Genomic DNA, 27,770 nt, shown 5'->3' on the forward strand with positions numbered 1-27,770 from the left:
GCTCAGCTAATCAGTAATACCTTTCCAGGTTGTTTTTACTTAAACAGTTACTTGTGGGTGTAGTTAAAATGCTTTTAATTTACTTCACGCAAGTAAAGGGTACTTGGAGGAGGTGAAGAAAGTTAGTGTCTCTATTGCCTTTTTTTCCTTCTTTTCATTTTATTTCAGTGCCTGTCATCAGTTGCTACTGCCTTGCAATCTGGATTTCTTCCATACTGTGAGCCTGTGTACCAGCGTTGTGTAAATCTGGTGCAGAAGACTCTTGCACAAGCCATGGTATTTCTCTATTGCTATTCCAATGTTTTCAGAATATCTCCTTAAACCAATGTATTAACTATGTAAAGTTGGGGATTTTCAGGGAGATTTGTAGTATTAATTATTGAATATTTAAATGAAACTGCAGTTCTGAAACTTGTGTTTGTTTTTATTTTTATGCATGCCCCTGAGAAAATCTAATACTCATTTTGAAAATGCATAATTTTTTGTTGCAGTTGCACAATGCTCAGCCAGACCAATATGAGGCTCCAGATAAAGATTTCATGATTGTAGCTCTTGATTTACTCAGTGGTTTAGCTGAAGGACTTGGAGGCAACATTGAACAGCTAGTGGCTTGCAGCAATATTCTGACACTAATGTACCAATGTATGCAGGTGAGATGAGTAATCTGTTTAATCCAACAATTTTCTTTGTAAAGAGAATCAGAAACAATTCTAGAATTGTCAGGTTTTTTTTCTTCCTCTCTTTAGGATAAAATGCCTGAGGTACGGCAGAGTTCTTTTGCATTATTAGGTGATCTGACAAAGGCGTGTTTTCAGCATGTTAAGCCTTGCATCGGTATGTTTCTTTTACATATTAAATAATTAAAATGTTTTACAAACTGATAGGAGGCTGGTTTAGCCATTGTTAAGTTCCCTTTTCTGTGGATTACCTTGTCATTGTGTTGTATATTTTAGTTTTCCTTTATCAGCAAGGATCTGTAGTCTTTTCTCCTTTAAACTGTTTAAGACGCATCGTTCTTTTTGTAGACAGTGCAAAAGTTCATTTGGTTGCTTGACTTTTATAATGCAACATGCTTCCTGTTTTGCTGAAATACAGCAAAACAGATGCACTTAGACTTCAATTAGATCAGTTGCTTTGTAGGATTTTTGCTCTATTAGACTATTAATGCTTGGATAGGCTCGGAATTTAAATTTTAGTGCAGTATTAGTCACAAAGATAGATTATAACATCTATCATTTTAATGAAGGCTGGGATTTGCTTTCTAGGCTCCTTTTGTTTTTGTCTGTTGGGGTTTTTTGGGGGGGACTTGGTGTTGTGTTTGGTGTTTTCTTAGTTTTGTTGCTGAAGGGAGTGTTTGTCTTGGGGAGAGGTGTTTCGTAGTTTTTTTTTTAGCACAGCTGAATACATGGCTATCCAGGTGTGTTTTTCTTTCCCTATTCCTGGGAAGGGGATAAGAAAGGTTTCTAGAGTTACATAAATGTAAAACCTATTAGAAATATTATTAAATCATAGTTTGAAAGGATTTGCATTGATCTGCTTAGGTTGTATCATCCAGATTAATCTGATATATAGCAAAAATACAGATCTTTTTAATTCAAGTGTAACGCTTTACAAGAATTTAAATACACTTACATGATTTTTTTTTTAAACTCCCTCTCCTTGTGATCTTACAGTAATGGAACAAGATAATTGTATTGTGTGATGAGATTTTAAAATGTTGATCTTTCTAGCTGATTTCATGCCCATTTTGGGAACAAACCTAAACCCTGAATTCATTTCTGTGTGCAACAATGCAACCTGGGCGATTGGAGAAATCTCCATCCAAATGGGTAAGATTTTTATTTATTTGAATACTTGCATATTTAGAATGGTTTTTTGGGTTGTGGATTTTTTTTAATTTCTAGTGATGCTTTCATGTTAAAAAATTAAATTCAGTTTTGCATTCTTGTCTTTGACAGTAAGTTTGATGTACCAGATCTAAATAGATTGTGTATATTAATGGTCATTTTCTTCTGAAAGTTTTTTTTTTCTGGCTGTTTCAGGTATAGAGATGCAGAATTATATTCCAATGGTGTTGCACCAGCTTGTAGAAATAATTAACAGACCCAACACACCAAAGACGTTGTTAGAGAACACAGGTATCCAAAAACTGAATCATTTATGGTGAAGGGAATTAATCTTTTTTCTACAATGATTTAAAAAATTTGAATAGAACTTATTTTATTGCTATATATTTGGCTTTTATAAGCAAAAACAACTGTTTTGGAGAAACTTTTACAAGTCTTAGTCTTGCAGAAAAACATCTATCCTATATCTAAGGTTATTGCTTTCTCACCTTGATAGCATATTATATTTATCCTCCATTTAAGTATTCTTCCAATTTTATTTATGTATACAATATGACAGATGTGTGCAGTAACACTTAAAGTTAGTGGCTTTACATTGATTTTAATATAGTCATGTCCTTTCATGTGTACTGTATGTATATGTCTAGTGTTTGAAACAAATGTAATTGGCATATATATAACAAATAACGAACTCCTTGAATTTACAATAATGCACTTTTTAAACATTAATTTGTAGTAATATGCACAAAAATTCTAGATCTGTGATGGCAGTTTTACCACAACATAACTGAAATTATGTATAATTTCTATTGCCTGGTCACTTCATAACAAATTTCTGAAAAGAAGTCTTAACAGTGGCATCTATGTTTCTATGTTCTTGCCAGCTGCTTTGCGTTCCAAATTGGAAGCAGTCCCCAAATGCCTTATTGAACTGAAATTTATGAGGCTTGTTTTTTTGCATTTGTAGAGGGCATGTTCTGGTATGAAGAGCACCTTCCATACTTCAGCAAAACCTTATTAATAATTTAACAGGTTTCAGGTTTTGTACTTTACTAATTGAGAATCTTTTGATTTTTTTGTTTGAAATATGTCTTGTAAGAAAAATGATAGCTTAGTCATTATACTGGACATAATTGAAAATGATGCAAATTCAGTGCTAGTTACATTTGGGCTTGAGCTAAGTATGAGATAAATTGGGATTTCTTTCTAAGCATATTTTTCCTTCAGTATTTTCCACACCCCATCCCCTCATTTAGTATGGAAAATGAAGGAAAAAATGCCTAGTTGTCTGGCATATTATAGGTACTGTTTTTTGAAAAGATAATTTTCATGCTAATTGCTTGTTATGAAATGCATCATAAAATAGTGTAGCAATATAAATTTTCTTACTCCTTGCCCCCAACCCCTTTTGTCTGCATTGATGGATATGTAATATCTGTATGTGAGAAACATCCAGTACCTAAAAGTTTGCTTCCATCATTGTTAGAGAATTTTTTTAGGCATCCAAACACTGACTTCTTTTAGTATCTTAACAGTTACTTTAAATGCAGATGCATAACTGCACATAAATGTTGAGTGTGGTGTAATTATAAGTTTGTTGTGGGATATTGTGCTACATGCCATTGGTATGCTTCAGTAAAATAATTGCATAGAAAATAATGAGTGCATGCCAAAAAGTTAAGCTTTGACAGAAATTACTATTACTCATACAGACTCTAGCTGTGAGACTTTACAGATACACCTTAAAAGTGCACTTTCATTTGAAAGCATCGTTTCAAATGCAGTTTTATGTTAGATCTGCTGAAAATTTGAAATCAAGTAATGTCTGGGCAAAATAGTACATTACCAGTGAGATGTAGCTTTCATGGAATGGGTACATTTCGAACCACTAGTGTATCCTACACTAAACTTTTATTAGAGAAAGTATCATCTGCTTTATTGCATGTTTCATGAAACTGTTCACAAATGCCTGTTAATTAGTGTTGCATAGTATGTCCTTTGAACATAGGTTTCTTTGCTTCATATAAATCTGCTAGATTTTAGTATTATTCATGTATTTTGCTTCAAGTAAGCCTGATACATTATTTCCCACCTTCTTTTTTTTTTTCTAAAGATTAATCTTTTGTAAGTTGAACAAACACCATTAAAACATACTTGCATGATATGATCTTCAGTCTGGCCCTTAGAACAAAGGACCACAATACCTAATCATTCAGAGATACATTTTTACTTTTTTTTTTTTGTCTTTATACTTTTGTATTAATTAAAATGTTAATTTTGTCCAGTCTGTTGCTATGAGCTAGCAACCACTTTAATTTTTCTACAAGATTATGAAGAAAGCAAATATTTGGGTCTCTTTGAGAATGTTTAATCTATTTAGTTTATTAGATAGGCCACAATATATTCTGTGTAAAAGTGTTTATAAATGTATTTTTACTGATAGTAGGCCTATTAAAATCTTGAATTCTAAATATTGAAAAAATAAAATATTTAGAAATGCTTGATACTAAAACTGAAAATGGTTAATTCCTTTCTATTGATAGTATCCATAATAGTACTTTTTATTAAAAACTTTGAAGTGTATAGTAGGTAAATTTAATGTAAGAGGTGATTCTGAAGAGAGCAGAATGCTTGCATCAGAAAGCCTTTGTATTTCAAATTGGTTTTTTTGGTGTTCTCTCATTTACTTTAATTTTTCTTTTACCCTGGAGACTATACCATATATGTTGCTGCCTCTTATTCAAGGGGTTGTAATAAACAGCACTTGTGAAATCTTATGTTTACTATCATATACAGATTCTGTTGGCTTCCGTTTCTGAGTTATTTGTTGTTTTTTCTTTATTTTTTCTCCTCCCCTCTCATTTGCTCATGTCTTGGTTGGCGTTTGGTGGTGTATAACCGTGATTGCATTACCTTAGCAATAACAATTGGTCGTCTTGGTTACGTTTGTCCTCAAGAGGTGGCCCCCATGCTACAGCAGTTTATAAGACCCTGGTGTGTATTATTCAATTTTTTTTTTTAATTCATTTTTCTTCTTTCTTTCTTTCTTTCTTTCTTTCTTTCTTTCTTTCTTTCTTTCTTTCTTTCTTTCTTTCTTTCTTTCTTTCTTTCTTTCTTTCTTTCTTTCTTTCTTTCTTTCTTTCTTTCTTTCTTTCTTTCTTTCTTTCTTTCTTTCTTTCTTTCTCTTTCTTTCTTTCTCTCTTTCTCTCTTTCTCTCTTTCTCTCTTTCTTTCTTTCTCTCTTTCTTTCTCTCTCTCTCTCTCTCTCTCTCTCTCTCTCCCTTTTAGATATATTTTCAGTTGGCTACAAAATCTCAATCCTTAATCATTGCCAACCATGTGACTAATCTTGTCCTATCAGGTTTGTGAGCTTTTAGTAGCACTGTCATGTATTCTTTATGTTGTGGCTAATGACTAATTTATGCATGGGATAAGATTGTCACATGCTTGCGTGTTAAAGCTTGATTATGGAAGAGCATTTCAAAATCCACAAGAATGATAATACAATGCATGCAAATACTCTAAAATTTAAACTTCATTACTTTACTTAAAATTCAGTCTGAGGCTTGATTTGCTGTAAGAAATATATTTCCATATTGTTATGCAAAAAATAGCTTGCTTGCTGCTGTAAAGGTTAAATAATTGTTCTTTAAGTGATATCTGACATTATTCATATTGCAATAGCATTATATGTTCTGCTTCTAATAATGATAGTTTCTGTAATTATTTTATACATGTGTTTATTTTGTATTTAATGGAATACAGGTCACACTTTCTAACAGTATATAGTGCAACAGGAAAGCAAGATTCTGTAGATGATACCTAATGGGAATATACTAGTAAATACTGTGTGCAACAAGTAACTTTCTAAGTGTTCAAAATAGTGTTTCAGGTAATCTTATCAGTTTGACTTATTCCATCAAATGCTGTCATCTAGTCCTGACTTGATTGAATGAAAAAATAATAGAATTAGCTAAGTTTTGCTCTCCAACTTACTAGGTGCACTTCTCTGCGAAACATAAGAGACAATGAGGAAAAGGATTCAGCGTTCCGTGGGATATGTACCATGATCTCAGTCAACCCCAGTGGAGTAGTCCAAGTAAGATACATAAATAGGTCTTCTTTTTTCTTTACTCATGTGAAATTTTGTGAAAGCTGTATGTTGAGTATGAAGAAATTAACTTGATGTCGATTCCCAGTAGTATGTGCTGTAACTTCTTTTTAGGCATCAAGGAGACCAAAATGTTTAGATTTCAAATTATACATATGATACTTCAGGATTTCTGCTTCAGTAATTATCACTTATGAAAAGACAGCATTGTTAAATTCATTTTTTTGACTTTTACTTTCAAGAAATATGTCAATAACGAACTTCGATTAACTGTATTTTTATACTTCTATCAGTCTTTTTTATTTTGAGGATATATATGAAAATTCAAGGCAAAAGCTGACATACTGAAACCTATTTTTCAGATACAATTTAAACTTCTAAAAAAAGAAACAGAACAAAAGCAATAACCACCCCTTCATTATTAAAACTCGGGCAGGGAAAATTCTCTTTCAACTTTGAATATATTGCTTAAATAGTCAATATGACAAGGAAGATGCATCCCTTTAAAATAAATTGTACATTTCAAGAACAGAATATGATTTGCTCTTTAGTCTGTGCCGCTCCAAGGTAAAGCTGTATGAAGGTAATATTTTCTAAGAGGAAAATAAAGCTGAACTTCCCTCTCCTCTGCCTGGAATCCTTCTCCCTGAAATGCAAGAATTGAACCTCTATTTTGTATTGAATTTTTCAGTTTATTTCACCTATTCCCTAGCTTGTACTTAGCGTTTTCCTCTTCTGCTGTCTGTTCTTTCACACAACTTAAATGGAGGGAGCAATTAAGGACTCTCTTCATTATTCCACCTTATCTCCTATGTAGTTGTTATCCTCAGTCCCTACCCAAAAACGTGCATTATTAACTTCATCATTAAGACTGATGTTTTAATGGTATAGTAGTAGATAATGTGAAATAGTGTTTTTGGGGTGGCTTTAGTTTTGAACATGTACACATTCTGTGTATCCCAGAAACAACTTCTGGCTCTGCTTAAAACAATATAGCAGCTTTTTTTCCCAACTGAAAATACATGAGACTAAGTTGCAAGTGTGATCCTGAATTTGTTGATTGTTATTAAGATGATTGGTTCTCAAACTTGTAATGTGTACTGAAAGAATTAGTTAGACAAGTGTGGTGTGAGAGGGCAGGAGGTATTTGTCTGTTGGTTTGGGGTTTTTTTAACTGTGGTTCAATTTAATAAAAAATCCTATTAAACAAAGGTATTCCTACACTCAGATATTTCTATTTTCATATACTTAAACATACAATAGCTTACCATTATTGTCTGAATTAAGTAGAAAATAAAGGCATAAAACCAAAAGCAGTTGTGAATTAGAATCAGATACCCTGCATAGTTCATAGAACATTGGGCATTGTTTTCAGACCTATAAATGTGAGGTTCCTAACCTATGTGATTGTTTAATCTTATAGGACTTTATTTTTTTTTTGTGATGCTGTTGCATCGTGGATTAACCCAAAAGATGATCTCCGAGACATGTTCTGTAAGGTAATGTTTCTAGTATGACAGTATATCTGAACCGTGGTTATTTTTGGATCCTTTTTTATTGTTTTCTATTTCCAATTTTAGCACTTACTGTATTTGTGGTCATGAAGACTTTCTTGCAAAGTCATAAACTTTCAAACAAAGCATCATAAAAATATTATTTTTTTTAACCTATATTTTTATAATGTCCACCTACTATGTTTTGGCTGCATTTGGAAGAACAGGGGAGTTTATACCACATAGAAAACTCTTTTTTCCTGTTTTTTTTCTTTTCTAGAAAATGAGATCTGTGTGGTTTAAGACCCATCCCCTCCAAGAATAATTTTTTTTTTAGAAATATCTAGAAAATTGAAAATGGAAAATCTTCCAGTAGTATCCTGATCTGTTTATCTTGCTCCAGCTGAAAATAATTTTTGGGACTGCTTAACCGTCCTCAGAATTCCTCTTGGATAAGCAAGTCTTCAAGAAACTTATGTACAGAGATAGCCAAGAATGCATCCCTAGACAAAGTGTCAATAGAATTTAAGTAAAAGGACTGTTTGCCTTGTGTAAAATAAACAAAACACACATAGAGACAGAAAGTAATATATTGTGTTTATGCACTAGTGTCTTTAGTTAAAAACCAGAACAAAATGAACTTTTTTTCGGTTTCATGCTCAGATGTTGTTATTGTTAAGTAGTGTGGCTTTCCTCATATTTTGTAAAGTGAAATCTCTAGTTTTAGGAAGGATGTATGTCAAAAGTTAATGGTCCTCTTAAAGACAGAACATATTTCTAAGTACATACTTGGATTGTGGGCCAATATTGGCACTTCCTCTTCAATAATGCCAAGTGTGCACATCAGAATGAACTAGAAAATCGGAATCCCGTCTTGAGTATCAAAGACAAAAATCTCACTTAGGAGACCAAATATCTGAGAAGCTTCAAAATAATATCAGAGTCAGGAAATGCATGGCTGTGTGTATTCTAGCATTAACATAAGGAAACAAGAAATACAAGCTTAAAAGAAAGTCCAGGATGCTGTCTGTGGTGGTTGTCCAAAAGCAGTTTCAGTACATGTTTCTGTCCTGGTCCTTAAGCATTCAATATTTGCTTCAATAAGCTATGTTCCTCTTTTTCAGATTCTTTCCAGGATATCCATGTGGGATCTAATGCATTCAAAGTAGACACAGTGTTTCTTGGTCACTTGGCATAAGGACATCCTTGCTTTTTAAAGTGTATTTTTGATGTTTTTTGCCAAGCAAGGACAGAAACAAAGCTTTCTTCAAGTGATGGCATACAAATTTTTTAGATTACTTCCTCATTGGAATGCATTTTTATGTTAGTTGAATACATGATTATTGTAGTCCAGTTACATATTTTCCAACAATAATTATGGCTTTTAGAAATAATGATAAAAAAATTTTGTAGTCCCCCAAGGTCTTTCTCTTGATAGTGGATAGTGTTTGGGTTTTGGTGGGGCAGGTTTGTTGGTTTTGGAGCACTAGAGCTAAGAGAAAATACTCCTTCTAAGAGCAAAGGTGCATGAGCTGCCAGTGTTGAGATCTGATATATACTCTAATTGTATCATGTTTTATAAAATTAAGATATCTGAATACTCTAACTGAAGCTTAATTGCTAAAATTGTCCTGTATGATAATTTTTTTAAAGTGCTTCTTTTGTTGTACCTGAACATTCTTAGATTTTTTTGGTAGTTTCTTGGCAACTGGCAAATCAGGCTCTTCGGGTTAAGAAAGAGAGGTGAATCTGTCTGTGGAAGGTCTCTTTCAGGGAGAAAAGCAGTAAATTAACTTGTGACACTAATATTATTGCTACATGCTGTTTAAGAACAGCTCTGCTTTAGAAAGTTGTGCTGAGGGTGAACTCGGTATCATGAGCTTTAACATTGCCTTTTTTGTAAGGATGTTTTCATGATAGACTGTTCCACAATTGAGTGCCCTTGAGTTTAAAAACGAAAAACGAACCAAAACTTTAGAGACTCTGCATTATTTTCTATTAAGAAGAGGTAAAATACTAAGACCTTTTTGACAGTGTCATTCAATTTTTGTAGCTTTCAGTTAATTTATTACATTGGAGGGTTCAGACTGAAACCTATAGATTTGATTTTCCCCCCCTCTTATGCTGTGAATCCCTGTTCTTTCAAAACACAAAAGATTTTAATAGCTTCCTTTTTAGTAACATTTTTCTACAGATTCCATGGAAAAAACACAGCTGTCACAGGATAATTTTGTTTTTTGCAATAAATTGACAGGCATTCATTCTGTCAAATGCTGGTGGTTGTTCTGGCTCAGCTTTCCTCCCAGAACATATTATAGGTTTAAAAAAATAAATGTGAACTCAGAAATCTTAACATATAAACTGTGTCAATTGACAAAATGTTTAGCCTAACTCTAGGTTGTCACCATAGTCATTAAAATTGCATACACATATGTATATTTATATTTATGTAGAATATGTATTTACATATTTTATGTTAATCTGTGTGAGTAGCTATATTGTATATGTCACCATTAACTGAAATGTTGGGGTTTCTTCCTTTAAGAAAGACATTAGAATCATAGAATCACAAAAAGGTTTGGGTTGAAAGGGACCTTTAAGATTATCTAGTTTCAACCCATCACCACAGTCAGAAACACCTTTCACTAGACCAGATTGCTCAATGCTCCATTCAACCTGGCCTTGAACACCTCCAGGGATAGGGAATACTCAACCTTTCTGGGCAACCTGTTCCAATGTCTCACCACCTTCACAGCTAAAAACCTGCCCTCTTTCAATTTGAAGTCATTCCATCTTGTCCTGTCACTCCATGGCCTTGTGAAAAGTCCCTCTCCACCTCTCTTATCAGCCTCCTTTAGGTACTGGAAGGTGCTCTAAGGTCTCATTGGGGCCTTCACTTCTCCAAGCTGAACAACCCCTACTCTCTCAGCCTGTCTTCATAGAAGAGGGGCTCCAGCCCTCTGATCAGATTAGTGGCCTCCTCTGGACTTGCTCCAACAGGTAAACATCTTTCTTGTGTTAAGAACCCCAAAGATCCGTGCAATACTCAGGTGGGGTCTCAGGAGAGCGGAGTAGAAGGGAAGAATCCCCTCTCTCCACCTGCTGGCCACACTGCTTTGGATGCAGCCCAGGATACAGTTGGTATCTGGGCTGCAAGTGCATATTGCTGAGTCATGTCAAGCTTTTTGTCCACAAACACAACTTGTATAAAGTTCCTCTCCATCTTTCTTCAAGTACTGGAAGGCTGCAATTAGGTCACCCCAAAGCCTTCTCTTTTCCAGGCTGAACAACCCCAGCTCTCTCAGCACATCTTTGTAGGAGAGGTGCGCCATCCCTCTAATCATCTTGATGGCCTCCTCTGGACTCACTCTGACAGGTCCATGTCCTTCCTGTGCTGGGGACCCCAGAGTTGGATGCAATACTCCAGATGGGGTCTCACCAGAGCAGAGGGGCAGAATTCCTTCCCTTGACCTGCTGGTCACACCTCTTGATGTAGCCACAATACAATTGACTTTCTGTGCTGCAAGCACACATTGCCAGCTCATGTCCAGCCTCTCATCCAACAGCACCCCCAAGTCCTTCTTGGCAGGGCTCCTCTCAATGTGCTCATCCCCCCAGCCTGTGTTGATAACAGGGGTTGACCTGCCCCAGGTGCAGCACCAGCACTTGTTCTTATTAAACCTCATGTGATTCCCATGGGCAATGGGACTTGGACTTGTTGAATTTCATGAGATTCACACAGACCCACCTTTCAAGCCTGTCCAGGGCCCTCTGGATTCCATCCCTTCTCTCCAATGTGTCTACCCCACCACACAGCTCGGTGTCTGGCAAACTTGCTGAGGGTGCACTCAATCCCACTGACCATGTCACTGACACAGATGTTAAACAGTGCTGGTCCCAACACTGACCCCTGAGAACACCACTTGTCACTGGTCTCCACTTGGACATTGAGCTGTTGACCACACTTTGAGTGTGACCATCCAGCCAATTCCTTATCCAGAGTGGTCTACCCATCAAATCCACGTCTCTTCAGTTTAGAGCCCAAGATGTGATGCGGGACAGTGTCAAATGCTTTGCACAAGTCCAGGTTGATGATGTTGGTTGCTCTTCCCTCATCCACCACTACTGTAACATCATCATATAAGACCACCAAATTTTTCAGGCTTGTTTTGCCTTTGGTGAAGCCATGGTGGCTGTCAGCATTCACCACCTTATTTTTCATGTGCCTTTGCATAGCTTCCTGGAGGATCTGCTCCAGACTCTGCCTGGCACTGAGGTGAGACTGGCCTGTAGTTCCCTGGGATTTCCTTATTTCCCGTTTTAAAAATGGGGTTTATGTGTTCCTTTTTCCAGTCTGGGGAAACTTCACTGGACTGCCATGACTTCTTAAATATGGTGGGATAGTGGCTTAGCCAGTTCCCTCAGGACCAGTGGATGTATCTCCTCAGGTTCCATGGACTTGTGCACCTTCAGGTACCCTAAATGGTTTCAAACCCGGTCTCAATCCCTGCTTTCATCTTCTGCAACTTGAACAGTGCATCTGGAACACTTGTTGGTGAAGACTGAGGCAAAAAAGTCGTTGAGTACCTCAGCCTTCTCCATGTCCTGGGTAACCAGGTCTCCCGTATCCTTCCTGAGAGGACCCATATTTTCCCCAGTTTTTCCTTTATCTCTGATGTACCTAAAGAAACTTTTTTTTCTTACCCTTGATGTCCTTGGCCAGATTTAATTCTATCAGGGCTTTAGCTATCCTAACCTGATCCCTGACTGGACAATCTCAATGTATTCATCCCAGGCTACCTTTCTCTGCTTCCACTCTGTGTAAGCTACCTGTTTGTGTTTAAGTTTGTCCAGGAGCTCATTGTTCATCCACACAGGTGTTCTTCCCTGATTTTCTCTGTTGGAATGAATTGCTCTTGAGTCTGGAGGAGACAATCATTGAATATCATCCACCTCTCTTGGGCCCCTCTTCCCTCCAGGGCTCTATCCCACAGCATTCTACCAAGCAGATCCCTGAAGAGATCAAAGTCAGTTCTCCTAAAATCCAGGGCAGTGAGCTTGTTGTGTACTCTCCTTGCTGCCTCAAGGGTCTTGAACTCTACCATTCCATGGTCACTGCAGCCAAGGCTGCCCTTGAGCTTCACATTCCCCACCAGCCCCTGCTTGTTGGTGAGAACAAGGTCCAGCATAGCACCTCTCCTCATGGACTCCTCTTTCACTTGGAGAATGAGTTGTCATCAGCACATTCCAGGATCCTTATGGATTGCCTGTGCCCTGCTGTGTCAGTCATCCAACAGGTGTCAGGGTGGTTGAAGTCCCCCATGAGGACCAGGGCTTGTGAACGTGAGGCCACTCCTATCTGTCTGGAGAAATCTCATCAACTCAGTCTTCCTGGTTGAGTGGCCTGTAGCAGACCTCCACTATAATGCCACCTGTCCTTGCCCTCCCTTTAATCCTGACTCAGAAGCTCTCAGTCAATTCCTCATCTATCTCCAGGCAGAGCTCCATGCACTCTAGGTGGTCATTGGCATAGAGGGCAACACACTCTCCTCATCTCCCCTTCCTAAAGAGCCTGTATCCTTCCATTCCAGTACTCCAGTCATAGGAATCATCCCACCAAGTCTCTGTGATGCCAGTAAGATTATAGTCTTTTTCCTCCTGTTTGTTCCCCATGCTGCAGGCATTGGCATAGAGGCATTTATATTGTGCTCTGTCTGAAAATGACTTTCTGTCTGGAGTGGCTGGAATTCCTTTGTGCTGCCCTTCAGGTTCTCTCCTGCTGACCTTTGATCCTTCTTCAGGCTCTGGGCATCTCTTGCTGTCTCTGGTATCTATCTGCTATGAGTGAGATGGCATGCCATCCCACACCTTATCATTTAAACCTGATGTCCACCTCCTCTATCATATCTAGTTTAAAGCCCTGTCAATAAGCCCTGCTAGGTCTTGACCCAAGACCCTCTTCCTCCTTTGAGAAAGATTAATCTCATCTGAATCCAGCAAGCCTGGTGCCATGTAAGCCATCCCATTATCAAAGAAACCAAAATTTTAGCAGTAACACCAGTTACAGAGCCATGCATTAGTAGGCTGGGTCCATCTGTGTTTTTCAATGTCACTCTCTGCACCTAGAAAAACAGGAAAATATAACCTGTGCTCCTGCTCCCCTCACCAACCACCCCAAGGGCTTAAAGTCTCTTTTGATCACCCTTGAACTACGCTTTGTGACTTCATTGCCACTCGCATGGAGGACAAGCAATGAATAGTAGTCCAAAGGCCGAACCAGGCTAGAAAGTCCCTGGACTTCCTTCTTCTCTTAGTAACATTTAAATATTAAACTGAGAAATTCAAATGGATAGATGCAGAATCCAGCAGTTTATGGCTTACCGCATATGATGCTAGTAAATATTGATCGTGAATCTACTGTTTACTGATTATCTTGATTTTCCTCCCCCCTCTCATTTGTAGATTCTTCATGGATTTAAAAATCAAGTTGGGGATGAGAATTGGAGGCGTTTCTCTGACCAGTTTCCTCTTCCCTTAAAAGAGCGCCTGGCAGCTTACTATGGAGTTTAACCTTATGCACTGTGGCTGCAGTCCCATACTTAGAGGTAAGCACGTGAATCTTCCTTTCTAAACAGAGCTATATAACAAGTCTTCCTCCCTGTTTATGTTATATGAAACATAATTAATTCACTAGACTAAAAATTTTCCGATATGTTGGAGCAGCTACCTTTCCATACACACAGTAGCGTATCAAGATAAGGTTGTAAATGTAGGTGTAACAAAGTGCCTGTTTAGGTTTAATAAGCAAAATTATTATTATAATCCTCAAGTCATCATACTAAAGTAACAGGCTCCCTTATGACTTATGAATTAGTAGATGACTGATGTGGTCTACAGCAGGGACATTTTCCTAGGGTAGGAAAGCACGTTTGTTAAGACACTTTAGCAATGAGAAGTTAAATACATTCATAACCACATACTATATTATCTTGACATTGAATAAAGAATATTATGTTAATCATGGAACAACAGAATATCCTGAGTTGGAAGGGACCCATCGAGATGATCAAGTCCAACTCCTGGCCCTGCACAGAACACCCCAAAAATCACACCATGTGCCTGAGAGCATTGTCCAAACTCTTCTTGAACTATGGCAGGTTTGGTGCTATGACCACTTCCCTGGGGAGCCCAACCCCCCTCTGGGTGAAGAACCTTTTCTAAATATCCAACCTAAACCTCCTGTGACATAGCTTTATGCCATTCCCTTGGGTCCTGTTGCAGCGACTTCCTGGGACCTCCTCCTGGGTAGCTCAGTACTAGGAAGAAGCCCAGAGCCTTGCAGGAATGAGATAAAAGACCAAAAGAGGCTTCTTCCCCCGAAGGGGTTCTAAGCTTTTTTCCAGAAGGTTTCCAAGGAGAAAAGAAGAAGTTGCACTGGTTGTCCGGGGTTTTTCAAACCCCCCACTGGGGCGGAAGGTACCCAGACCTCAGTCAATCAGCTTAGGGCAGAGGGGAAGGGGGAGGGGAAAGGACCAAACCACGAGATAGGCTACAGGGGAGTTCAGGGAGAAACCATTCTTCACTGCTACATAAACCACATAAATGAAATACATCTCCCCATTTTTTGTTTAACAAAGCTAAAGGAAAGGCATTGGGTTCATTTTGATTCAGAATATGAATTTGCCTATCACTTACAGTTTGCGGGAAAATTAGACTGTTTTTGGTTTGTCAACTCTCTGTGGTTGACTACTGAGGTAGAAGGGATGAGACTATTAATAGCTTTGAAAATCAAGCAATGAAGGATCCCAAACGCCATTATTATAATGAAAAGAACTACAAAAACTCATAACAAAATTGATTTAACTATAGAAGTCCACCACCCTGTGAGTCCCCATCCTTTGAACAGTTCCTTGAACCAATCTTCGAATTCTTGCTTCACTTGTCTGATCAAACTGTTCATGCTTTGGAGGGCAGCGTAGATGTTATGAGCTTTCGAGGTGAGGTTTATGCAGCAAAGCCCTTCAAATTCCTGGCACTCATGTCCATGCTGTAGCAGAAGGAAGTCTATGGCAGCATGATTTTGGAGTGTGGCCTGCCTGGTAATTTCCTTGTTTTCTAGGAGGGAGCTGATGGGGGTGGATGTTAAGTTTGCCTGTTTGACTACCCAGTACTCTAGGTGGCCCAATTCACCTAGAGCTTTGTCTGCTGCGACCCACGGAAGGAAGAGGGACACAGCAACTCTTTTTGACTTTGCCCAATGAAAAATTTGGGAATTACAGTTTGGGTCCAATTTGTCAGCACTTCTCTTTTGGATTTTGTTGGCTGATTTGTTTTTGTGAGTCCATTCACCAATTAATGTTTGGTTGAGTGCCAACAGGGACAACTGCTAAAGGTACATGGCCCTCCTAATAGCTGAGAAGGGATCCCTGCCCATGCCCGATCTCCACAGATCAAGAACAATCCCTTAGGGAGGATCTTGGGACTTGAAAGAGATGGGTTGTCTGCTGCAACATGGTTTAGTATATTACACCACCTTTTAGCAGTGAATTCTCCACTATATTGCAGTATGTTGTAGAACTCTTTGGTGTTAGAAGGTTTTGGGATGATAGTAAAATAAATGCAGTACGGTGCAGGGGAGGAACCCAATAGCTCTAATTCATAGGGTTCCTGGGCTGCTTTGGGCAAATTTGGCAGCCACTCTTCTATGGTGTTTTTAATAATTACAGGTTGCTGCTGATTTTTGTGTCGTTGGATGCTGTGCAACTCAATAACTTTGTAGGACATATATGTGCTAAAGCTGGCTGGATATTCTTCAGCTTTCAATGGGATTCCTACCAGGCAGGTGGACATAGGGTCTTTTGCTGCTGCAGTGGACAGGCATATCTTTTCCTGTTGAAGCGTTAGTGCCAGGGTCACCCAGATGTTTTGATGTGGCCGAGGGACGATCCACGCAGCTGCCAGACTGTTCAGAGTTAATAAGATGACAAGTTTGATGGGGCTCATTAGGGGGTTGAGTGGGAGGTCGGTTTTCTCTAAAAGGGAAAAACAAACATTTTTAATGCATGTTAAAAGTCTCTGTTTCTGCTGGAATGTAGCTACATTTAGGAAGATTTTTCTCCTCTTTCCGGCGGTGTTTTCTTTTTGAAACAATGGCTACTTGCTTCTTATCCCCTTCTAGTGGAGCTGGATTTTTGGGAACAAAAGGTTTGACCCACTTCTGGGGAATCCACCAAGGGCCTGAGTGAGGGAGTGGCTACACATGCATAGCCATGGCCCCAGATAACAAGTTCATAGGGACCTTTGGTTTCCCAGGTTTTTGGGCCCCTAATCAAGACTGGTAGACGTTGGGACAATTTGAACTGTTTACTGCTGTTAAAGTGACGTACGACTGTCGTTATTCGCGATACGGCCGCGGAGAATAACGACAATGACTCCTCCAGCTAGCAGCAAAGAGAGGCAACTTTATTGTGAAGGCGAACCACTTTTATAGTGTGGATCGCTGAAGAAGAGAGGAACGGCCGTCCATTGGATAGTAGAAGAAAACAGAACGTTCTCACGGATCGTGAGAACTGTTTTTCCTTACTTTCTGAAAAACAGCAGGTGCTTAATCTTATTGTGAATTCCTTCCTGTTTTTCCCGAGGTTTATCACCTTGGGAAGATCCAGGGAGGAACAGGCAAACTGCAGCAGACCCGAGAGAAATTTTCCTTAGCATGAGAAAGGAGAAAAAGGCCTCAGGCCCTTGCAATTTTCAGCCTGTGGCTTCAATGAAGCCCACAAGTCCCCCTTTTAGTTTTAAAAGAAAAAAGGAGGTGTTTGCTGTCCTCCTTAGGATCCTTGTCGGAGGGGAGCAAACATATCCCTGGAGATCCGTGGACGCTTGAAGCATCCAGGGAAACCTTCGCACCTGATGCTTCCCAGCAACTTACTTCTAATACAATAGGAAAGAAACCCGCCACCATTCGCCAGACCCGTGATTTCCAATATAAAATTTATCTAACAATGTCCAAAGACTGAAAACAGTTCCAAAGAAACAAACGAGTTCATCCTCTGCTGGTAGAGGGACCATCTGGCTGGCGGTCGGCCTGTTGGTCAGCATCCAAAGGCTGTGCCTCGGCTGCATTCTGTCTCTGATGTCGCAGGTCAGGGCGGACACATCTCGCAGGCAGCCAGCGTACCCCGGTATCTGTTGAGACGCAAGCATACCCACGACCCCAAATGATGAGTTCATGCGGGCCTTCCCACTTGTTCGTGGTCAAGTTCCGTATGAACACCTTCGCTCGGGGCAAGCGTATCTCATCTGCAGCCTGTAAAGAAGTAAAGTGATTCACAATAACAGGATTATTGGAATCTTGTGGCACAGTGAGGTGATTGATGGTATATAAAGCTTTTTCTAGTCGGCTGTGTGGTGTTTCACCAGCCATTCCCCTTTTTTGTTTTTCGAGAACGCGTTTCAGAGTACCATGAGCGCGTTCGACAATGGCTTGACCTGTAGTTGTTCACTGCAGGTACTGTGAAAGCGAATTTTGGCCTATCTTCAGGACACAAGGGGATTGTGAAAAAGCAGTCCTTCAGATCAATGACCAGAATTTCCCATCCAGCAGGGAGCATGGTAGGTGAGGGCATGCCAGGCTGTAAAGCCCCCATGCTCTCCATGACTGCATTGATTTTCCTGAGATCCTGTAACAACCTCCATTTACCTGATTTTTTCTGTATAACAAAAACTGGGGAATTCCAGGGACTACTAGAGGGTTCTATGTGTCCCTGCTGCAATTGTTCCTTTACTAATTCTCGAAGGGCTATTAATTTCTGTTTTGGCAAGGGCCACTGATTTTGCCATACGGGGGTATTAGACAACCACCGTAGGGGTATCATAGGATAGTTCTTGCCCTTCACTTCAGTGACCCTAATTAAAAATTTGCTTCCATGCGCACCCCCCAGGCTGCCAACACATCTCGTCCCCAGAGGTTGATAGGGGCTGCAGTGATGTATGGTCGGACCGTGGCTGTCTGCCCTTCCATATTCTGATCAACACAGGCCTCTGACTCACAAAGGTCTGTGTTGTGCCCCCCAAGCCTGCAATGGCCTGACCCAGAGGGGCCACAGGCCATGTGGGAGGCCAGGCAGAGAGTGAGATCACTGTTACATCCGCCCCAGTGTCCAGCAAACCTCTGAGTTGAGTCTGAGACGGGTTGGCACCTGAGAGAGTCAGAGTACACATCATTTGTGGTCGCTGATCCGAGACATTCATTGTCCAGAAAACCTGTGGTGGTCCTGTGGATCCAAAGCAACCGTCTTTGCGATTTCGCTGATCAACCCTGAGAACAGACGAATAGAAAGGCACCAATTGGGCAATTTGAGTTCCCTTTGGGATAGTGACAGGAGGAGAAGGCGTAGAAACCATGGCATAGATTTGACCTGTGAAATCAGCATCAATGACCCCGGGGTGGACAAAGATTCCCTGGAGGGTGGCACTGGACCGCCCTATGAGCAGGCACTCAGGGCCTTTGCCCAAAGGTCCAGTGGCATCCAGAGGGATCTTGTGTACACCAGTCGAGTCTAAGATGACTGTGGCTGCGGTGTATACATCCACTCCGGCTGACCCCCGGGTGCTGGCTGAGTGCTGGCTGAGGAAGCCTGGGGTACTGTTTCTATCTGAGCGCTGTACCCCCAAGCGCTCCCCTGCCCGTTTCCCTGGCCAGGAGGAGGGTTTTTTGATCTGCATTGGTTTGCATAGTGTCCTGGCTTTTTGCACTTGGCACACAAAACGGTAGGCATTTTAGCCTGTTGCTGTTTTTGCTTCTTGCCTTTAGGTTTTCCCTGTTTATAATATCCACCTCCTGACATCTTTTGATGCTGCCACATGGCAGCTGCCAGGGCAGAGATCTGATGATCTATAGTCCCCACTTTTGAACACGCCTGTATCATGTCAGTTAGTGAGGGATCTCCTGGTAGAGACTGTATAATTTTTGCACAGTCAGCATTGGCATTATCTTTGGCTAGCTGTTTACACAACATCTGCCTGAGAGCATCATCTTCGACCTGTTTCTCTAGGGCTGCAGCCACCTTTTCTACAAATTGTAGGAATGGTTCATTAGGACCCTGAGTAATCTTCACATATTTTGTTTTAGGAGCTGCAGCTTCTATTGTTTTTATAATTGCTGCGAACCCTATTTTTTGGCATTGCTCAAGAATGGGAGGGGGCCAAGATGCTTGGAGGTCAGGGTTAGAGAAACGAAACGTACCCATCAAAACCTCTCGGCCTATTGCATACCTAGGGTCATCCTGGGGCAGCCCCATATTGTCTGCAGCAGCCCTATCAGCCATTTGCGCCCAGGTGTCCTCAAACACTCTGAACTGCACTGGCTGAAATAGCACCTGTGCTATATGCCTTATATCATAAGGTGCTAACAGGTCTGTATTTAATACTCTAAGAATCTGCATGACCTGGGTGGAACCGAGTCCAAAGCGTGCTACCTTATCTTGTATATCTTGGACAACACGCCAAGCAATTGGGTCATGCCGGTCGAGTTGACCTTGCGCCCCTTTGAAGACGGGAAAAGCCTGAGCCCCTTCCGTCCCCCGGGTGTCCCCATCACTGCTTTGCGACAGGTCATCCCCGGGGGCCGGGTAGGGCCCTGCAGGGGTCACCCTGGACGCTTCCCTCCATCTGGAAAACTCCTTTTGTTGGCATTCCCACCTTCTCTAAGAGGTCCCAATTCCCGTTTTGCAATGCCCGCAACCTGACAGCCTCCCAAATTACGCGGGGGTTTCTGCCGCGATTGCTGGCCGAAGGGACACCACGCCTCCGGCGGGGGTGTTGTGGTTCGTCGGCGACGCGGGGGGTTTCTGCCGCGATTGCTGGCCGAAGGGACACCACGCCTCCGGCGGGGGTGTTGTGGTTCGTCGGCGTCTGTGGCGCTGGAGTGGGATGACGAAGGCGGCGACTCCTGCCCCACGGAGGATGTCGCGGCGGTCTCCAATCCCGTTGAGACAGGGCCGGCCGCGGAGGCAGGAGCGGCGACCTTGTTTGGGGCCCACGCGGCAGGACACGCCCCTAGAGACGAGGAGGATCCCGGCGGCGTCCCGGGAGGGTTGGTGGGGGGACCCGAAGCTTCCGGGATCGTGGGCCGTGACGTCAAGCGTCGTGCAGGGGGTAGCGATAGCCCCGCCCCTGCGGCCGGCTGCCCCTGCCGTCTTTGGTCTGGGGGGGGGCCCGCCGGCAGCCAGGGACCCATTCTCGCTGCCGGGCCATTCGCGATGCGCCGCGGTTCATCGGGGGTGGTGACATAGGGCAAAAACGCCTCCCAGATGGCCGTCGCGATCGCGAACGTGACTTGCTCCACTACCTCCAGTGTAATAGCTGGCTTTTGCACTGTCTCTGCCGTTACCGCCCTCCGGGGAAAGGACGCCGCGCTATCTTGGGGTGCGAGCGGGAGGGGCTGTCCTGACTTCGGGAGGTTCTCGGAGCAGTCATCGGACTCGCCCTCGCTCCGTTCAAATCTCGCCTCATCCTCCACAAAACTCTGATGAATAGTCCCCCAGGTAGTAAGCAGCGGGCACACTGAAACATCTCCTTTATGGAGAGCTGCACACAACAGATTCCCCAGCTCTTTCCAAACTTCCATTGAAAAAACTTCTCCTTCCTCCTCTGAAAAACCGCGCTCCTTTGCCCAAGCTAGCAAGGCAATCAAATCTTTATCTGGGATTTGGGTATCTAAGTCCTCTAGAACATCCCTCCATAATGAGATAATAATCTCCTCTTGTTTGGATAGATTGTTCCCCATTTTAGAATTTTTCGCCTAGCCGCTAGTTTGGAGGAGGGAGGGGGGGGGGAACACAGTACCTTCTCTCCGCGGAAAGAGGAACGGTCGCTAGGGCGCTCGCAGTCCGGGGTTGCTCCGCTCCGCGGGGCTGCGGGGCTCCGCGGTCCCAGTTCGCGCTGTCCTGGCGAAAGACGGTCTCGGCTCCCGTGAAGGACGATCTCGGTGGAACCTCCAATTGTCGTTATTCGCGATACGGCCGCGGAGAATAACGACAATGACTCCTCCAGCTAGCAGCAAAGAGAGGCAACTTTATTGTGAAGGCGAACCACTTTTATAGTGTGGATCGCTGAAGAAGAGAGGAACGGCCGTCCATTGGATAGTAGAAGAAAACAGAACGTTCTCACGGATCGTGAGAACTGTTTTTCCTTACTTTCTGAAAAACAGCAGGTGCTTAATCTTATTGTGAATTCCTTCCTGTTTTTCCCGAGGTTTATCACCTTGGGAAGATCCAGGGAGGAACAGGCAAACTGCAGCAGACCCGAGAGAAATTTTCCTTAGCATGAGAAAGGAGAAAAAGGCCTCAGGCCCTTGCAATTTTCAGCCTGTGGCTTCAATGAAGCCCACATACGACAGGTGGTCTCATGTATTCAAATGAACAATTCAGAAAATTGATAGTAAACATGGCTTTGCAGAGCTTTTGCTGTGGAGACATCCACACAGTTGAACTGCTCTGTCTTGCCAGGACTTGCTTTAGTGTCTAGTGGGCAAGCTCAATCACAGTTTGGCCTGTGGGGGAGTGGGAGATGCCAGTTTTATGTTCCACTCCTCACTGCTGGACAAATTCCACGAACTCCTTGGGCATATATGCTGGGCCATTATCAGTTTTGATTTCCCCAGGGATCCCCAGCACTGAAAAGGCTTGCACTAGGTGTTGTTTGGCATGCACAGCCCTTTCTCCTGCATGGGCAGATGCATAAACTGCACCTGAATATATGTCAATGCTTGCATGGACATATTTGAGGCGACCGAAACTGGGAATGCATGTGATGTCTATCTGCCACACTTCACAGCTGCCAAGGCCCCAGAGGTTAACCCCCATACCCAGTGATGGCATGGCCTGGAGCTGGCAGCTGGGACAGGTGGCCACAATGGCTCGAGCCTGATTCCTTGTTAGCTGGAACTGATGGATCAGACCTGGAGCATTCTGGTGGTATTGCTGGTGGCTCAGCTTTGCCTGTTGGAAGATGTCAGGGAGGCGTGCTTTCTCAGCTGGGGCTGCAAGGGGGTCTGCCACTGGATTCCCTTCTGCGATTTCACCTGGCAAATCAGTGTGTGACCTTACATGCATCACATAGAAAGGATGCTCTTGATGTGAAACTAAATAAATTAGTTTTGAGACCAACCTGAAAAGATGCTCATTCTTGATGTCTTTGAAAACTGCTTGCTCCGCTCTGGACACTACCCCTGCTACGTAGACTGAGTCGGTTACCAAATTAATTGGCTCCGAGAACTTCTCAAAAGCTCTCACTACTGCAGCTAGTTTAGCTACCTGGGGCGATCCCTCCACAAACTCAACATCAACTTCCCAATGCTGAGTCTGGGGATTTCTCCAAGTCATCACCAACTTGTGCGATGCCCCAGATGCGTCCATGAACACTGTGAGAGCTTCGAGTGGTCTCCGGCTCCTTTTCTAATGAGGAATGAGGTGGAATTCCTCATTAAAGAAATTGTGAGCTGGGGCGTGGACTGATATTTGTCCACTGTAGCTGTCCAGAGATATTTGGAGGCTGGCATTGCTCTGGAGCAAGTGCTCAAACATCTCTTTGGTCAGCCTTTCAGGAGAGTTCCTTCCCTCCTCAGAAAGCTTGACCAGGAGGTGAGTGCATGCAAAGTCACAACCAGCCAGCTCACGCAGTCTCATTCTTGCCTTCTGAATCAGCTGAGCCATCAGCTCTTGTGGCTGAGTGATGGTCTTGGATCTTTGGTGGAAGAGGAAGACCCACTCTATGATTAAGAGTGAATCTCTCTGCCCCTCGATCCACTGGAATATTAGACCATGTAGGTGTGGAAGTTTCCCCAAAACAATGAATTTGAAAGGCAGCTCAGGCTGGTAACAGTGAGCCTGCCTCTCGGCCAAAGCTTTCTGTACTTCTTTGATTGCAGTTTTTGCCTCTGGGATCAGTTCCCTGGGAGAAGCCAGCTCTCTCTCTCCCCCCTCAATAAATTGAAGAGGGGGTCTAGGTCCTTATTGGTGAGGCCTAGCCAGGGCCTGACCCAGTTCAAAGACCCACACAGGGAACGTACATCTGCTAGAGTTTTGGGATTACAATCGATTTTCAATTTCTGTGGGACTATGGTCCATGCAGTAATTTCTAAGCCCAAGTATATTCAAGGTGGCATCTTTTGAACTTTGTCTTCCTGTAATTGGAATCTAGCAGAGGTTAAAACTTTAATCACTAGGTCAAGTGTGTCTTGGAGTATAGAGTCATCGGGGGCACACACAAGCACATCATCCATGTAGTGTAAGATGATGGCATCCCTTCTTTGCGCACGCACAGGGGACAGCAATGAGGCCACATATCACTGGCAGATGGAAGGACTGCACTTCATGCCTTGTGGAAGTACTTTCCAGTGGTAGCACTTCATTGGGGCTTCTTGATTTATCGAAGGAACTGAGAAGGCAAACCTTGGGGCATCCTCAGGGTGTAGGGGAACTTGGAAAAAGCAATCTTTGATGTCTAATACTGTCAATTGCCAATTTCAGGGAAGCATCTTTGGGGAAGGCATCCCAGGTTGAGGAGACGCCATGTCCTGAATTACTTTTTTTATTTCTTGGAGGTCGTGTAGCAATCTTTTGTTGTCCTTCCCTTGTTTCTTTATTACAAAGACCAGGGAATTCCAAGGGCTTGTTGTCTCTTCTATGTGGTTTTTTGGCAATTGCTCCTCCACAAGCTCCTCAAGTGCCTTAAGCTTCTCTTTACTCAATAGCCACTGTGCTACCCCTTTAGGGGTGTCATCCAGCCACATTAATTTTTGGGTAAGGCACTCCATAGTGGCTGCTTCTAAAAATTCCTGGGAGTCTTAGGGATAATCATTCTGCTTTCCCACTGGGACATGGTGTCTCTCTCCATTTGGGGGCCCTTATAATCTGTAGCAAACAGACGGACACTAACCAATCTTCCATCTGGCCCCTCAATTTGTACGATGCTTTTCGATATCTTTGCCGATTTGATCCCTCCTACACCTTGGATTTTGCCAGCCACGGGTTTCACTTCCCAATGTGACGGCCACATTCTCTCGGGTATGATCGTCACATCTGCCCCAGTGTCAAGCACCCCTTCCATGTGGAGATGATCTGATCCATGGGTTAAGTTGCATGCCAGGGAGGTTTTTTCCTCACCCACCGTTTCCACCCAGTAGACTTCAGGTGATTTTCCATCTGCTGTGACCTCTGCTGGAATGGGGATGGCCTGGGTGAGGATTTGCCACTCACCCAGGTAGATTGGTTGTTGAGGGCAGCGCGCCAAGAGAATGAGGCAGGTTATTTTTCCCTTGATGGTCATGGGAGCCATTTCAATCTTTAAGGGTGTGTGTGCTGTGTCCCCAATAACAAAATACTCACTGTCTAGTTCCATGTGGTATATTGTCATGTCCAGTGAGTTGTTTGGCAGGTCCACAGTAATGACTGTCCAGTCAGTAGACCTGAAATTAAAACCTTTGTTAATCATGAGCCTAAAACTGCCACAAGGCTGCCAAACCTTGTCAACTGAACATTTAACATTTTTGTTTTCCTGCATTCCCACACCCTGTATCCCTTTCTCCCCCTTTTTCATTAAGAGAGAGTCTTTAGCTGGTGTGGAGCCCTCTGTATTTATATTTTTGCGCACAATTGTGTTAATGGTGGGCATGCGCTCTAGACTCAGTTTTTTTGCCTATTGATCTTCTTCTGTTTCTGGCTTTGTGTACAGTCTCTGGCAAAGTGTCCTGGCTTTTTGCACTGGAAACAGATGACTTGTTGGAGCTGCTGTGGTGACACTGGTTGCCTCCTTGCTCCTGGTCTCACAGCTGCAGTAGTCTTTGGGTGTAGGTGTCCAGGATTTCTCTCCTGTGCACCGAACAGTTCTGCTTTTCTGGCGCAGGCTTCTATTATCTGTGCAAGACTAGGTGGTGGTTCGAGGGGAAGGCTAAGAATAACCCTGCGACAGATTTCATTAGCATTCCTCTGAGCTATCTCCTTAATCAATTCTGCCTGTACCACTGGGTTGTGCACTTGCCTCTCCACCTGTGTCCAGAGGCGATCCACAAACTGCAAAAGTTCTTTGATGCAAACTGTTTTATGTTAACATAACTGCCCTTGACTTCAACCGTTGGTAATTGGTTAAAAGCCTTTTCTGCAACATTGCAGATTTTATCCAAAACAGACTTGGATAACAGTAGGGTTTGTTTTTCAGGGCAGTGCCAATTCCCTTCACCACGTAAATGTTCATAGGTAATGTCATTCCCATCACTATCTTGTGCCTCATCAGAGCTTTGCTGGAGCTTTTGTAGAAGCACCTTTAGGGGCCTTGTCCAGATATTCTGCCATAAATCATATTCTGAGGGTGTCAACAAACACTGGAAAAGGTCTTTTATATTATTGGGTACCATCTCATTTGAAGTAGAAGTGGCTCTTATAATGCCTTTAAAAATTTCACTGCTCCTACCAAATTCTCTTTGTACTTTACAAATTTCCTTTTTATCTTGATAGGACAAAGGCTGATGGCTTCTCTTGCCATTTCTCCTACCAAGATAAATGACAGGAGCAGCTAAGGGTATATTTTCCTCTTCGTGGTTCTGACTCTCAGGAAATTTCCCCTGTGTTGCATTCCCCTGGGAGCTAGGAGGCATTCCACCCCCCATCCCCTGGGTTCTGGGAAGGGGCTGACTTCCTTCCCCCCCACCCCCACCTGCACTGGAGGCTGTAGGGGGCCCACCCCCTCCCCGTTTCTGTGGCAGCTCAGAGGGCGGGCCCTACTTCCCCTGCCCCTGTTTCTGTGGCAACCCTGGGGGCAGACCTGTGAAACTGGAGCAGGGGATGGGGCGGGGTTACAGGGTGACATCATGCGGTACAGGCACTTGGAGGAGGGAGGGGTCCAGGCTGCTATGGACAGGAATGGGTTGTGGGAGGGGAAGTGGTTGGGGGTGGGGATGGGAGGGTAAAAGTGATTATGGGATGAAGAAGCCAACACTTGGCTGCTGCCATATTGAAAACCCTCCTTGCCACGTGGTCTGCCATGCAACTGGTGCTCTGAGGGGAAGGAAAGTCACTTTTAGAGCTGTCAGAACAGTGTTCTTGAGGGAAAACAGGTGGGAGAGAAGGGTACAGGGAAGATTCTCACACAACCTACACCACATTGTCAGAGCCAGGGTACCGGGAGGGGCTCGGGAGCTCAGAACAAATGCCAGTACTTTGGGTGATCTGCTTCTCATGAGATGGCTGGCGTGTCCCCTCCAGTTCAGGGACAGAGGGATTTGGAGGAAGGAGAGGGGAACTCAGGGGACTTTGCTGTGGCTGTCTATTGTTCTCTGTTTTAAGCAATTGTTTGTGAATTTGCAAAAAGATTGAGAGAAACAGAGGGCCTGTTTCATCCCCATTTTTCAATTTTAATGTTAATAATTCTCCTATTTTATCCCAAAATAAAACTGAATTTGTATCTCGCAAATCAAAATCTGAAATTTCAAAAGACAGCCAGCAGACAAAGTGTTCTAATAGTTTCTTAGAGTCGACAACATCTCCAGCACATAAAATTTCCCTAAGCTGGGAAAATATTCTCTTTTGCTGAGCAGAAAGTTGCATGCCCAATCTGATGTTTTAAAAGCAATCTGCACAGTTTATCTACTTCTTCACGCTATAACAACACAAACAAAAGTGGTTTCTTTCTGACCTGACTCCAAAAACCGGGACGACAGGGGGTGGGGAGACGCATGAGCGGGATTGACTAACCCCGTACCACGTGCATCCTGCCGACCATGCCAGCCCTGAGGTAGCCCTGCTGCCCTATCACTGCCTCTGGGGGCCCCCTTGGTACTGCGCCGGTGCAAGCTGGACGGATGTTACAATCGCCGTCTGCGCCAGCGGGGCTGCTCCTCCCAAACCGCTTCCTCTGCCGCCATGCCGCAGGGGTCCAACCGCCCCCCCACTGCCACACGGCCACAAGTCTTACTGGGGAACCCTTCCTCCTTGCAACTAGGAGTTAATTTTGGGGTCCTCGCCACACATGAGGGACTTACCCGTCCCACGGACCTCGGCTGTCTATATAGTTGCGTGAAAGGTCCTCGTTCTCGAGCCAACTCTGTCTCGACGCTGGAGTGAGCTCCCAGCCTGTTCCTCAGCCCTTGAGGCTGCGCAGAAAGCAGCTCCCAAGTGGCGGAAGTAGCTGAACAGTCCAAAAAGCTTAATTGAATCCCTTAAATGGGACCCCAAGCATGCGTGGACTCTCTAACTGTTGCGAAAGCCCCACATTGGGCGCCAACTGCAGCGACTTCCTGGGACCTTCTCCTGGCTAGCTCAGTACT

The 27,770-nt window shown here is 43.0% G+C and overlaps 1 protein-coding gene across 1 annotated transcript in view; it reads left to right on the plus strand.

Annotated features, from left to right (window-relative positions):
* Positions 1–27,770, plus strand: part of LOC306814055 (transportin-1-like) — a 134,967-nt gene that overhangs the window by 102,120 nt on the left and 5,077 nt on the right. The window contains 10 exon segments of the mRNA XM_079329761.1: positions 169–276; positions 492–650; positions 747–834; positions 1,731–1,829; positions 2,043–2,138; positions 4,766–4,841; positions 5,846–5,945; positions 7,381–7,389; positions 7,391–7,456; positions 13,913–14,055. Coding sequence (XP_079185887.1) covers positions 169–276; positions 492–650; positions 747–834; positions 1,731–1,829; positions 2,043–2,138; positions 4,766–4,841; positions 5,846–5,945; positions 7,381–7,389; positions 7,391–7,456; positions 13,913–14,020 — 909 coding nt within the window. The 3' untranslated portion in view covers positions 14,021–14,055.

The sequence above is a fragment of the Erithacus rubecula genome (genome assembly GCF_903797595.1).
Source record: "Erithacus rubecula genome assembly, chromosome: W".
In the NCBI taxonomy this organism is placed as follows: domain Eukaryota; kingdom Metazoa; phylum Chordata; class Aves; order Passeriformes; family Muscicapidae; genus Erithacus; species Erithacus rubecula.